The sequence below is a fragment of the Oreochromis niloticus genome, linkage group LG16 (assembly GCF_001858045.2).
Source record: "Oreochromis niloticus isolate F11D_XX linkage group LG16, O_niloticus_UMD_NMBU, whole genome shotgun sequence".
Classification (NCBI taxonomy): Eukaryota; Metazoa; Chordata; class Actinopteri; order Cichliformes; family Cichlidae; genus Oreochromis; species Oreochromis niloticus.
The window spans coordinates 1,589,604-1,601,338 of NC_031987.2; the positions used below are offsets into that span (position 1 = coordinate 1,589,604).

The 11,735-nt window shown below is 46.5% G+C and overlaps 2 protein-coding genes across 4 annotated transcripts; both read left to right on the plus strand.

Annotated features, from left to right (window-relative positions):
- Positions 1-233: 233 nt before the first annotated feature.
- Positions 234-2,667, plus strand: tex30 (testis expressed 30). Of its 2 annotated transcripts, none has more exons than XM_003443266.4 (5): positions 234-319; positions 1,044-1,280; positions 1,394-1,445; positions 1,857-2,071; positions 2,265-2,667. In XM_003443266.4, the coding sequence occupies exons 1-5, from the start codon at positions 302-304 to the stop codon at positions 2,433-2,435; spliced, it is 693 nt and encodes a 230-aa protein (XP_003443314.1). In that variant the 5' UTR covers positions 234-301; the 3' UTR covers positions 2,436-2,667. The 2 variants fall into 2 exon arrangements, with proteins under 2 accessions (XP_003443314.1, XP_005450452.1); XM_005450395.3 differs by lacking the exon at positions 234-319 and adding an exon at positions 326-508.
- A 721-nt stretch (positions 2,668-3,388) lies between these two features.
- On the plus strand, positions 3,389-8,733 carry rmp64 (ribonuclease MRP subunit p64). Of its 2 annotated transcripts, none has more exons than XM_005450397.4 (9): positions 3,389-3,566; positions 3,703-3,857; positions 6,469-6,557; positions 6,874-7,002; positions 7,151-7,228; positions 7,322-7,617; positions 7,709-7,767; positions 7,857-8,065; positions 8,144-8,733. In XM_005450397.4, the coding sequence occupies exons 1-9, from the start codon at positions 3,482-3,484 to the stop codon at positions 8,457-8,459; spliced, it is 1,416 nt and encodes a 471-aa protein (XP_005450454.1). In that variant the 5' UTR covers positions 3,389-3,481; the 3' UTR covers positions 8,460-8,733. The 2 variants fall into 2 exon arrangements, with proteins under 2 accessions (XP_005450454.1, XP_005450453.1); XM_005450396.4 differs by having other exon boundaries at positions 3,397-3,566; positions 7,851-8,065.
- Positions 8,734-11,735: the final 3,002 nt, after the last annotated feature.

Below are 11,735 nucleotides of genomic sequence, written 5' to 3' on the forward strand. Positions count from 1 at the left end.
GATGTCAGTAATAAACAGTGTGCAGGATGACTGGGAAGGAAGGGAAGTGTTATAGAGACGAACCATTATGAAGTATGACATGCTGCGTTTCCAGTACGTCCACTGGATAAAGATATATTAAAAAGTGAACAATCTGAAACAAATATTTTTAATGAAACATAACATAAACATTTCAAACCATTTTTTAAATAAAAAGTAATTTAAATACAGGTTTGGTAACGCTGTAGTGACCACTCCTCCCCGCTAGGTGTCACTAATAGGTATTGAAGTCCTCGGTGTTCCAGAGAAGAAGCTGCTTGTGATGGAGACGTTTGAGGAGGTAAATATGAAAAATACAAAGCAAACACGGCAGAAACCAGAGTCAGGTTAGAATGAAACGGAACTCGAACCAGGAACGGAGCCCGGAGCACCGACGCTAACGGCGCAGAGAGGCGGGTGCACGAGAGGCTAGCACGCGCCATTACCTGTGGGCTCGGTGTGCTTCACAAACACATAAACACCTGCGCAGGTTAGAAAGCGCAGCAGAAACAGTAGGAAGTTTAAGCCTCGGTGAATTCAAAGGTTTCGAGTCTGATTTTGAATAAGTGCGTGGCTGAAACTGATCTCAGATCAGCAGGCAGCTGGTTCCAAAGATCAGGACCACAGTAAGTGAAACACCTCCAGCCCCGAGCTCTGACTCTGGAGCAGCTGATGACCTGACAGGTGTGACTGGGTTAGAGACACGGAGCAGGTCGCAGAGGTGCCCAAACCACAGAGAGCTGCAGGAACTAACAGAAGGATCACAAAGGTCACAGGGACCAGTGTGAAAGTAATGTGGTCACGTGTGTGTGTACCTGTGAGGCTGACTGAGCTGATGATGTGGAGAGGCTTACAGTAATCTGACCTGCTGGATATGATGGACCAGTTTGTCAGAGTCAGCTTGAGATAAGACTTCTGATTTTTCAAATATCACTATGTAATCATCTTCACTGCTCTGTAAAGGTGAGGGTAAGGGTGACAGTGGTTGGCTGTGAGGTGCTGAATCAGTGCTCGCTGGCTTTCAGGAGGCGGTGAAGGTGCCGTTTGGGGCCAAATCTTTAGATGCTGCCCTGTGCGTTCCTGCCGCCATGACAGATGCTCACACCGCCGTGATCCTCACGCACGGAGCCGGGGGAGACATGAACTTCAGTCAGCTGGTTTCTCTGGCTCACCAGCTGGCATCACACGGTTTCCTGTGCCTGCGCTTTACATGCAAAGGTTTGAACCTGGCTTACAGGCTGAAGGCCTACACTGCTGTGTGGGTACGTGTTAAAGTCAAAACTGCACTCACTGGTTTATGCGCAATATTACAAGTTTTTTGTAGTGCACCAGTATGATGTAACGTTGTGTGCTGTTAACGTGTTTCCACCTGTAGGTTTACCTGAAATCACTGCAGAGGTTCACAGTAAAACGCATATTTTTTGGAGGTAAGAAGCCTTAAGATGTTCAAAACAAAAGAGGACGAGCTCAGAGCAGAAACACTAATGTCCTGTCATTTTGTAGTTGGATGCAATTTTTTGTTTCTCTCACAGCTGTCAGTGATGCAGGGAGGCTGGGCCTCACTCTAAAAGTCTCACGTACTTCAGTTTGCAAAGTATTGTTGTACTTGAACAGTTTACTTTGGTGGGAAGTTAATGTGGTAAAACAGACCCGACGTTAATGTCCTGGGCTTAAAGACCACCACCTCCGTCCATGAGTGTCTGCCTTTAACTGATGACATCACCAGATACCACATCTTTACCTCTGAACCTCCATCTGTGTTTAAAATGAAGACGAGGACGTGCAGCACTGTAGAAATAACTGAGTGGGAGTCCTTGAACACTGTGACGTTTCCACAGGCAGGTCGATGGGGTGTCGTGCAGCTGCAGCTTTAGCTAGGCGACTAAGCGAGGAATCCGAGGCCGCGGTGGAGGGTGTGATCTGCTTGTCATTCCCCCTGCACCCCCCAGGACAGACGCATGCACACCGCCAACGGAGCGAAGATCTCAGGGCGCTGCCGGCGCGCATGCGTGTGCTGTTTGTGTCGGGCACTGAGGACGACATGTGTGACAGGGTGAGGAATGAGAAGGATGCATCCCTAATGCATGTTTCCTTATTAAACTATTAGAAGACTGTCCTGTGTGCTCATTATCGTTGTTCTGTTAGTTTGCATGTAATTCTGATGTATCTGTGTAACGTGACATTGCTCTTCTAGCCTGCGGTTTGAACGTGCTGCAGTGCTCACTCTGCTCTGTGTCCTCGCTCAGGTTCACTTTGACACGACGGTGAAAGAAATGAAAGCTCAGGTTGAGATTTTGTGGCTACGAGGAGGCAGCCATGGACTGAAGGTGAAAGGCCGTTCTGAGGTGTCCGTGATGGAGGAAGTGAACCTAAAAGTCATCTCTTGGATCAGGAATCAGGCGGCACAGGCCCCTTAATGTCCTCTCGTTAAATCTGTTGCTTTTGTTCCAATAAAGGATGTCAGTATTTCACAGTGGGCGTCTGTGTGAACACACGGGGAGCTTTTATTTCTGCACAGTATGTGACAGATATTAGAAACCCGAATCTTAATGTGCACCATGCTGATGAATGTTGATAAATCAGTCTGTGCAGACATTACTCTTCCTCACACTTCCTCTCCGTATTCATCTGAAGTCATAACTCATTACAGTTTAAAGGTGTTTTTCTGCTGCTCAGACTACTTTTAACAGCACTGACAACTGATTATGCAACAAACAGTTCAGGAGTTATGCACGAGAAGAAGTTTGTTTGTGATTGAGGAACCTTAATGCGTTACATAAGAACAGTCCTGGTTTATGCGTCACGAGGAGCCCCTCAGAGGCCTGTAGGACAAAGGAGAACACAGACGTGATGATGATGCTGTCGCATCACTCTTTCACGTGCAGGTTCTCACATCAACCCCTCGCTGAAGTTTCTCTATGAGTGTAAAGTGGAAGACGACCCTCAGTTTAAAGTTGATTGTTTGCTTCCTGCCTGCACTGTCAGAATAAAGTGCTTCTTCTCCTTACAGCACATCGTAGCACAGCGGTGGTTTGTGCTGTGTTTCAATAAAAAGGTCACTTTTTCAGGGGCTTCAGTTTTGACCCTCACTGTGTTTGTTTTAATGAAATGATTATTCTGTTAATGTGTACAAACAGGAATAACATATATGTTTACAAATGCTGTGTTAATAATCCATTGCTCTATTAAAAACACTTTGAAAAATGCAGAAAAAACGTTTATTGTCATTATCCTCGTTATGTTTCCATTATTTTAATATTTATTGGCTTTTATTATTTCTACTCTTTTGTTCTCATCAGTTCGTGAAAATTATTTGGAGTAATCCTTTGTGTTTTTAGTACTTTAGCAGAGCAGACTCGGCGACTGCGGTGCCTTTAACACAGACGATGACGTTTACGCGTTCTCGTACGCCATTGGCTGTGGGACTTCCGGGTCGTATTTTGTTTTTGAGGCAGACTCGAGCATGGCCGTGGAGCTCTGGAACAGAGTCAACGTCCCTTTTCCCAGCGCCGTGTCCGCTGTCCGTGTGCCCTTCACCGCACAGACAGGTACGAACCGCAGCGCGGTCACTGACGTGCTGTGTGCGAAATAACACGCCGCATGCGACCCACGTGGGAGCGCCAGGACTCGGCGCCGCGTGGCTGTGAGGTGATGATGATGATGGTGGTGTTTGTGTTTGTGCAGCTGCAGACGTTGAAACGCTGCTGACGGAGAGCGAAAATGTGCTGAAGCTGGTCCGCAGTGAGATCCTTCAGACGGAGGTCAGGCTGCTGTACGAGCTGCTGTACGTCCTGAACAACAGCTCCAGAGGCAACAAGACGTTCAAGGCACTGAAGCAGGTGAGCGCTGTCTCCAGGGCAACCGTGGGTGTGTTCATCCCGAGCTGAGGGAAACTCGGGGCGAGCCCACCCGAGCTCCGAGTCACGTACAGGTGTACACGACAACACGTTCCTCCTCCTGTGCCTGAACCAGCTGTCTGCAGCTACCTGTTCCTCATCCATGCAGTCAGGGCCGGAGCGTGTCGTTCACAGTAGGGATGGCAAGATACCGATAGATTTGGATATCTGCCGATACCGATATGACTCCGGTATAGTCTATTTTTAATCAGTAAAACCGTTTTTTTAAATGTCATATTCAACTAAAAAAAGCAACAAAAAAACCAAACAAACTCTAAAGTTATTCTATTATACTTGTAAGCAGCCAAAGTACTGCTCCGCTCAGCTGATCTCTTTATGTAAACTTTTGAAACAAACGTCATCACCAAAACATTACAAATTACAACTTTAGATCTAAGTATTTAAAACGCAGGTTTATGCAAAGTTCTGAAAAACACATGAAGCCCAATATCAACACGAAATAATGTTTGTATTCAACAACTTGATTGATTGATTGATTGATTATGCCTTAATGAAACGTTGGTGTGGCAGCACGTAGCGAGGCTCCAAAAGCTCCTTTAAGCGCCAAAAACATTTTCCACAACAGAAATTCAATTCAGTTCAGCTTTATTTATACAGCGTCAGTCGCCTCAGGGCGCTTTATACTGTAAGGTCATGTGATGATGATGATGACAATAGTACATACAGAGACAAACCCAACAATCATATGACCCCCTATGAGCAAGCACTTTGGCGACAGTGGGAAGGAAAAACTCCCTTTTAACAGGAAGAAACTTCCGGCAGAACCAGGCTCAGGGAGGGGCGGGGCCATCTGCTGTGATTGGCTGGGGTGAGAGAAGGAAGACAGGATAAAGACATGCTGTGGAAGAGAGACAGAGATTAATAACACATGTGATGGTCGCTCATCGACCATCTCTGTCGATGCGTTTTCTCTGTTATCAGCTTTGCTTTGTTGCTTTCTGGATTGAGTTTCTCGCGACTCTGAATGTTTTCCAAAAGCGTTTGTTGATAATTTTCTGCTTCGCATTGAAGGCCTGGATAAACTCTGTGTACTGCTTTCTTTTGTATTTCTGTGAGTGTTTAATCATGTTTGTGGTGTTAAGGTTCCCAACACTGCTACCACATCTTCCTTTTTTCTTCTAGTAACTCCACGCCGCCGACAGATCTTGCACACGATGACCGCTCTATCACGTGACACATACTGCTCCGACGTGCTAAGGTCACGACCTCGATTATGCCGTGTCGCAAGTTTCATGAGGCATTTTTGTAATATATAAAGGATCTGGCTACATTTTTTTATTTCTCCTGATATCCAATCAAGTAATTTAGGTCCGGATCGGACCGATGCTGTATATGGGATCGATCCATCCCCAGTTCAGAGGTTAGAAACACCCAGATTCAGGTTCAGCCTCAGACTGTTGTTACATGTAACGTCACAGACATGGAAATCATCATTAACAGCATGAAAGGCTGTGTGTTTGTGACTCTGGGGACAATAAAACAGCTGTAATCAGACTGAGTCTGTGGGACGCTCGGTCGTTCGGTTGCTGTGTCGTCCACACTGATGAACACCTGTCTGTCACAGCTGGAGATGATGTAAATGTCTGAGTGCGGGTCAGAGGGAGTTTCTCCTGTGCAGAGGTCTGATTGTATTCTGACCACACTTCATGCTGAAATATGTATGCACATCCAGCCGCTGTGGCGATCCCAGGGGAAATACAGGAGCCGCTGAAAGTACCCGACTACAGTAACGTCTGTGGAAGTGGCTGACAGCCTGACAGCTCCCTAAATGTCCCCAGAGTCACAGCATCAGAAACACCTCCACCATAATTTATCAGTGAGCCTCCACAGACTGCTGTGTTTGTCCTTCACTGATCGATGTCAGACAAGTTTTAATACAAAGATAACCTGAGTGAAAATAAACTGCAGTTTTTAATGCTGATCGTATTTATTAAGAGAAACAAAGTATCCACAGCCTAAAACTCATACATGGCTGTGCCCAGGCAGCAGGACTGCAGTCCAGACTTTGTGATGTGTTGATGGTGAGTGTTTCACGTCTCTGTGGAGGAGCTTCGTCCCACTCTGCTTTACTGAATAGTTGTAATTCAGACACATTGGAGGTTTTTCCAGCATGAGCGCCTGTTTAAGGTCACCTTTAAGTCCACACTTTGACTCGGACGCTCCAGAACCTTCATTTTGTCTTCAGAGCCAACTTCAGAGTTGGACCTGCTGCTGTGTTTCTGGTCATTGTGCTGCTGCATGACTGCTGGGCCCACATTCTCCTTCAGGACTTTTGGGTAGAGAGCAGCTCAGACCACCACACTCTCATCGCCGTGTCCGACTGCTGCTGTGATGTTCTCTTTATGTTTAATGCAGATGTAACGGGACTCAAACCTTCAATGCGAAGCAGAAAATTATCAACGTTCAGCTTTTGTCTCGTCAGGCCACGGGATGTTCTCCCAGAAGTCTCGGAGATGATCCAGATGTTTTCACTAGCCCGGTGTTCTGGCCTTAGTCACCTCGTAGACTAACCTACATGTTCCTTCCTTCAAAGGTGGAGCAGTGTGCGAACAGGCTGAAGAACATGAAGCTCGAAGCTGCTCTTCAGGAACTGTCAGATCTGTGTCCGAACAGGATCCAGAGGTAGGTCTGTGGCTCGCTGTCGTGTGTGTAACATGCAGAGCAGGTCTTTATCGAGAAGCTTTCCCTGCTGTGACCAGGTTGGATTCATGAACCAGTCCTTGGGATGCGGCTCCCTCCAAGCTTTTCACTTTATTTACTGAGTGCACAATGAAAATGTGTGTAGCCCGACTTCATTCCCACAGTAGACCAGGGATGGGCAACTACATGAATGAAGTCCTCTCAGCATGCAAATGGTGAAATTCTGTGTGGATGTCAGTTTCTGCCACAGTCTGCAGTGGGGTGTGTGTGTGTGTGTGTGTGTGTGTGTGTGTTTTAGGCAGCTGAGCATCAAGGACGGCCAGTGTTTCGTTCCCAGTCAGCCCAGGCTGGAGTGGATCTGTCTCAAAGTGCTGGGGGCCGCTCGGCTGATGAGCTGCACGCTGAGTCGCTGCAGCAGAGCTTTCACGTATCCTTCTGTGAGGCCGTTCTGTTCTCAGACTCGGCATCGATCTCCACGTGAACGACGTGCGGATGTCTCCATCTGAACCAAGTCTGACTTTCGTGCTCTCTGCATGTCGCCTCGCAGGTTTCCCCTTAACAGCTGCTTGTTTCAGACTCTCAAAGCAGCAGATGAAGTGGGAGGAGTTTGTCATCCTGAACGTGGTGATAACCAGCATGCTCAGCCGTCTGTGGTCAGGACATTTTCTGCAGCATACGTGCATTTAGAGAGAGAGAGCACTAAGTCTGCAGAAAGTGTGAACACGTTGTATTTCGTGCGTTCTCAGGGTGATTTTCCGTGGCGTGCTGCTCGCCCTGTCCGGCCTCTACCGGCAGCTCCTGGAGCTTCTCGGAGACGTAGCCCGAGCCCAGCCCATGCCCTTCCTCACAGACTTCTCCCTGCCAGCTGATCTGGCTCAGTTCCTCGGTTCCTCTGATGCTTTGTTATTGACCAAGCATCCGGCGCACAGCAGAGCGCGGCAGGAAAAGAAGCAGGCGGCGAAGAAACTTCCAGCTGAAGCCAAGAAGACCTGCACGCAGAAAAGAAAGCTCAAAGAAGACCTCGGCGTTGCAGTTAAAAGAGGTAGTCTGCATTCATGCACTGTTTTTCCCAAAGCAAACATGACCTCAGTGAAACGTGAACATCCCCACTTACATCCCTGATATTTCTCCAGGCGTCGGCCTCGGAGCAGACAGGAAGTCTTTTTTCAAGCTCTGCAGGACTTTCACAGAGGTATGTGAGCATGCACGTGACTCGTTTCTACTTTGACTCTTTCTAATGTTCACGTATTTAACTACTTCTTCTTGCTACTCGAGGGCAAGTCGACGCCCAAACAAATGTGCAGAGCTGACAGGAGACACGAGTTCCAGAAACAGGTGAGAGAAGCTGCTTCTTTCTCACACATGGAGATCCGTGTAGACGAGATGATTCGCTGGTGCAAATCCCAGAGGATGGGAAAGGAAAAACGCCTTTTAACATTCCTGCGTTTAAAGTGCCGGCAGATGAAATGCCTGGAGGCAGCGGGCTACAAGTAAGAGCGACACTTTCTCAGGAAGTCTTCCTTTAGCGTTCTGCAGAGGTGCTCATGTTCTCTCTTCTCGTCCTTCAGCGTCCAGAGGAAGCTGCAAACCTTCAAAAAGGAAGCTTGCTGGGCTTCATCTCCAGAAGGATCAGCGCCAAAGACCTTACGTTCGCTCGCCTCAAGGAGGAGAAGCGTCCACGGGATAATTTGTTTTCATAGCCTCAGGAGGCGGTTTATGATGAGAGGCGGCGTAAAAAGGAAAGAGCAGGCGGGACGACAGAGACGAGCTCGACTTAGCGGGGACGACCAGAGAAGCAGGACCGCACGAGAGGCGACGCATCAGAGCACAGACTCTGACACTCACAATGACATCGATGACATTTTTGCCTCTGCAGGTCTGTGAAGCCTGAAAGCACCGATTTAACGTCACAGACAGACGAACAGTCTGACGTTTAGAAGCAGAAGCTCAGCTTTAAGTTCATCAGGCGGCGTTTTTAATCACTGTGCTCGAGATTTTTAGAGAGTTTAATGTTTTTCTCATTAAAAGCTATAAAGCATGGAAACAACTGAAATTAACCCAATGAACCCAACCCAGTATTAGACGGTGCACCTGATACAGTGAGTGTATGAAATCAAATGTAATAGAAAATAAATTAACTGATGGAGCTGAAATATGAGCGTGTGAGTAGAATACTTATTTATTGAGCATGCAGACTGAAGCCTGTGCTTATGGTTTGAAGCAGACTTCAGCTCCTGTCGGTCTTTACTGAAGCATGCACGCAGTGACTGCATGTTTATGTGCTTCTTCTGTCTGAAGTTTTTTCTTCTGCAAAGGAAATTAAAATCCATTTGTGCAGCTGTGCCAGTTTTTAAATCAGAATAACATTAGAAGTCACGCACTACAGATCTGAACGAGGCTTTTACAGTAGTTGGTGACACCAGCTTAGCCTTTTGTACCAGTGTATTTGGCTCCCCCTGGTGGACTCGAGGATCAGCGCACCGACAAATTCCAGGCTCGATTGATCTTTGGGAATACAGAGTGATTCTTTCATCCTACGGCCTGTGACTGAAGCAGCGTGAGACGGCTCAGGTGTCAGCAGGAATGAGTGTGTGCTGGAGGCGTCTCAGAGCCTGCAGTGGCTTCTGTTAGCAGGCAGACGGGCACCGGCCCTGTTCTGAGACCATGCAGGGATCTACTGTAGCGGCTGGCACAGAACACTGTGCACCAGATTAGGAGCTAAAAGGTTTGTTTTGTTACAGCCACTATGTTTCATCATCACCTGCCAAAGAAGATGGAGTCGTCTCATCTGCACCAACGCTGCAGCTTTTATCTCCGTCAGAGCTTCACTGGGCTGAGTTACAGTCAAACATATATTTAAATACAATACTTAACTTTGTGTTTGTCAAGGTCCACTCTGTTATTTTTCACACCCTGGAGGTGAGGAAGAGGTGCAGGAGTAAAAACATGGTCTGCATCATGTATGAGGACACAGAAACTCTGAGCTGAGGCAGAAGGTTAGTGTTGATTCAACTTGTCTCATTTATCATTTAAATAAACACTAATATTTCTGTAATATTAGGAAACTTTTTCCTGTTCACCAAAATCACCACACAGGTCTGCTGGACTTCTTAAATGTAATATCAATAACCTTGGACTAATGCTCCGTATATCACAATAAAGACAAATGTTAATAAATAATAATAATAAAAAATACAACCTACGTCAGAAGCATTAAAGCACATTTAGGTCTGTGAGTATTTTGTTGTATTTCTTTGCGCTTTTGCCTTTTTACTGAGCAGTCCCGGATCACGAGAGCGCCTCTCCTGCTGATGGTCTTCAGTTCTCCCTGCAGACGTGTCTTTGTGCCGACCAGTAACGTTCACTTCGGTCTTTGGAGGTCGGTCTACATCAGGAGTGACACATGTTTGAGGTCTTTGTCACGTTGGAAGACAAAGCAACGACCCAGACCCAGTTTTGCTGCCGAGTGTTTTCTCCATGATTCTTTCTCCTTGACGAGATTCCCAGTTCCAGATGCACAATACTCCCACCGCTGTGTTTCAGTGTGGGGACGGTTTTCTTTGGACTCCTTCCTTCTTTGTCGAGACATAAGCAGCGTCTCTAGTTTCATCTCAGCTGACCTAAGCTTGTGCTTTAGGTCTACTTGATCTTTCTCCGGGCTTCCTTCTGTTTCTCGAGTCTAAACTGGTTTCTTTAGTTTTTGATGTGACGGCTCAAACCCTCGCTGAGTCTAAACTGGGAGATGACCCTCAGTTTAGACTTGATTTTACAGCTTTGAGCGATTCTGTGATTGAGTGCAAAGATCAAAAGTGTGGAGTGAAGTTTTTCACTTGCATGTTAGCTGGTTACAGCTACACTCAGCATGCATGTGAAGGCTTAACATCAAAATAAACGGGAGCACAAACCTCGAGTCTGGGTCTGTAAACACATGAATATCCCAGTAAGATCAAACAGACTGTGCATGTGTAGCTTTCATCTTTTACAAAGTGTTGCTGTGATAAGATGAATTTATATTTCCAGGTCTTCCTTCACCTTAACTTAGACACAGCCCTTCCATTGTCCAGTATTGGTGGACTGTTTCCTGAAATAGATCCACTTTTACCATTTTCAGCATCATTATCGGGCGCGGGCAGCGAGGCGTCTGCAGCGTGTGCACCTCGGGTCAGTGTAGTGAGACCACGCTGTCTGTCTTCTGTCAGCTGGGAGGTGTTTAATAGCATAATTGTAAAGAGCTGGTTCTACACGGCTGAGTCGGCGCTGCAGATAAATATATATTTTTGTAGGTGGTTCTCCAGGGATTCATCACACGGAGCCTGTGGCCACAATAAGGCCTGAAACAGGAGAGCGGGTATAAAGGTCTGTATTCCCAGTTTACTGTTCTTCAATTTATTTTCCTCACACCTTAATAGCAGAAGAAGAATTGTGCCCATAAATGTTTAAAGGCTCTACTTTTTTTATAGCACGGAGCTGTGGGATTGTCAACATTTATACTCTGAGGTGTGTTAAATTAATCACATCATTACCTCCACAGGAGGAAAAAAGCTGACGTGGAGTATTGGTGCCTTGCACTCCTCAGAGAGGCCTGCAGTGGAACAACAAAGGCAGAAAATCACCCAGACTGGGAAAAAGCCCAGAGAAACCATGCAAACTTTAAATTTTAAGGATGTGAGCTCTGAATATAAACAATAATTTGTGTACATCTCATCTTTGCTTTTATTTTAGAAAACTGTCTCATGTATCAGTTTTCTAGGATGAATAGAGAATAAAGAGAAGGATTAAAAAGTGTGAGAGCAGACGGTGGTTTACAAACCTCAGTGAGAACCGGCCCAGAGAGCTCACTGACATTTTATTGCCACCTCCATAAATGCAGTCTGCAAAAGTCCCCATCGTGCAGTTTCCATCCACTCATTCATTTTCTATACACACTTTTCCAGGAGGCACAGTGCCCATTACGCTGCAATAAAAGGTGCACTGCCTCTGCTTCGGCTCATTCGACTAGACCAGCTTAAGGTCGGCTGGAACATCCGCTTTAACAGGACTGAGTCTCAGCATCACACCAGGATTTTATCTTCACAGCAACAGCCATGCATCTTAAAAAAAAAGTCATCATCTCTGTTCTAACAATAGGAAGGCGAGCGGGTGCTCCAACTGTGTCTGAGA

What these genes read in the sequence shown, in the direction of transcription:
- tex30 (XM_003443266.4), top strand. An exon ending in AGGCCTACACTGCTGTGTGG is followed by an intron (nt 1,281 to 1,393) that starts GTACGTGTTAAA and finishes TTCCACCTGTAG; the next exon opens with GTTTACCTGAAATCACTGCA. An exon ending in AAAACGCATATTTTTTGGAG is followed by an intron (nt 1,446 to 1,856) that starts GTAAGAAGCCTT and finishes ACGTTTCCACAG; the next exon opens with GCAGGTCGATGGGGTGTCGT.
- rmp64 (XM_005450396.4), top strand. Translation starts at nt 3,482, where the DNA reads ATGGCCGTGGAGCTCTGGAACAGAGTCAACGTCCCTTTTCCCAGCGCC. An exon ending in TGTCCGAACAGGATCCAGAG is followed by an intron (nt 6,558 to 6,873) that starts GTAGGTCTGTGG and finishes TGTGTGTTTTAG; the next exon opens with GCAGCTGAGCATCAAGGACG. An exon ending in CGGCGTTGCAGTTAAAAGAG is followed by an intron (nt 7,618 to 7,708) that starts GTAGTCTGCATT and finishes ATATTTCTCCAG; the next exon opens with GCGTCGGCCTCGGAGCAGAC.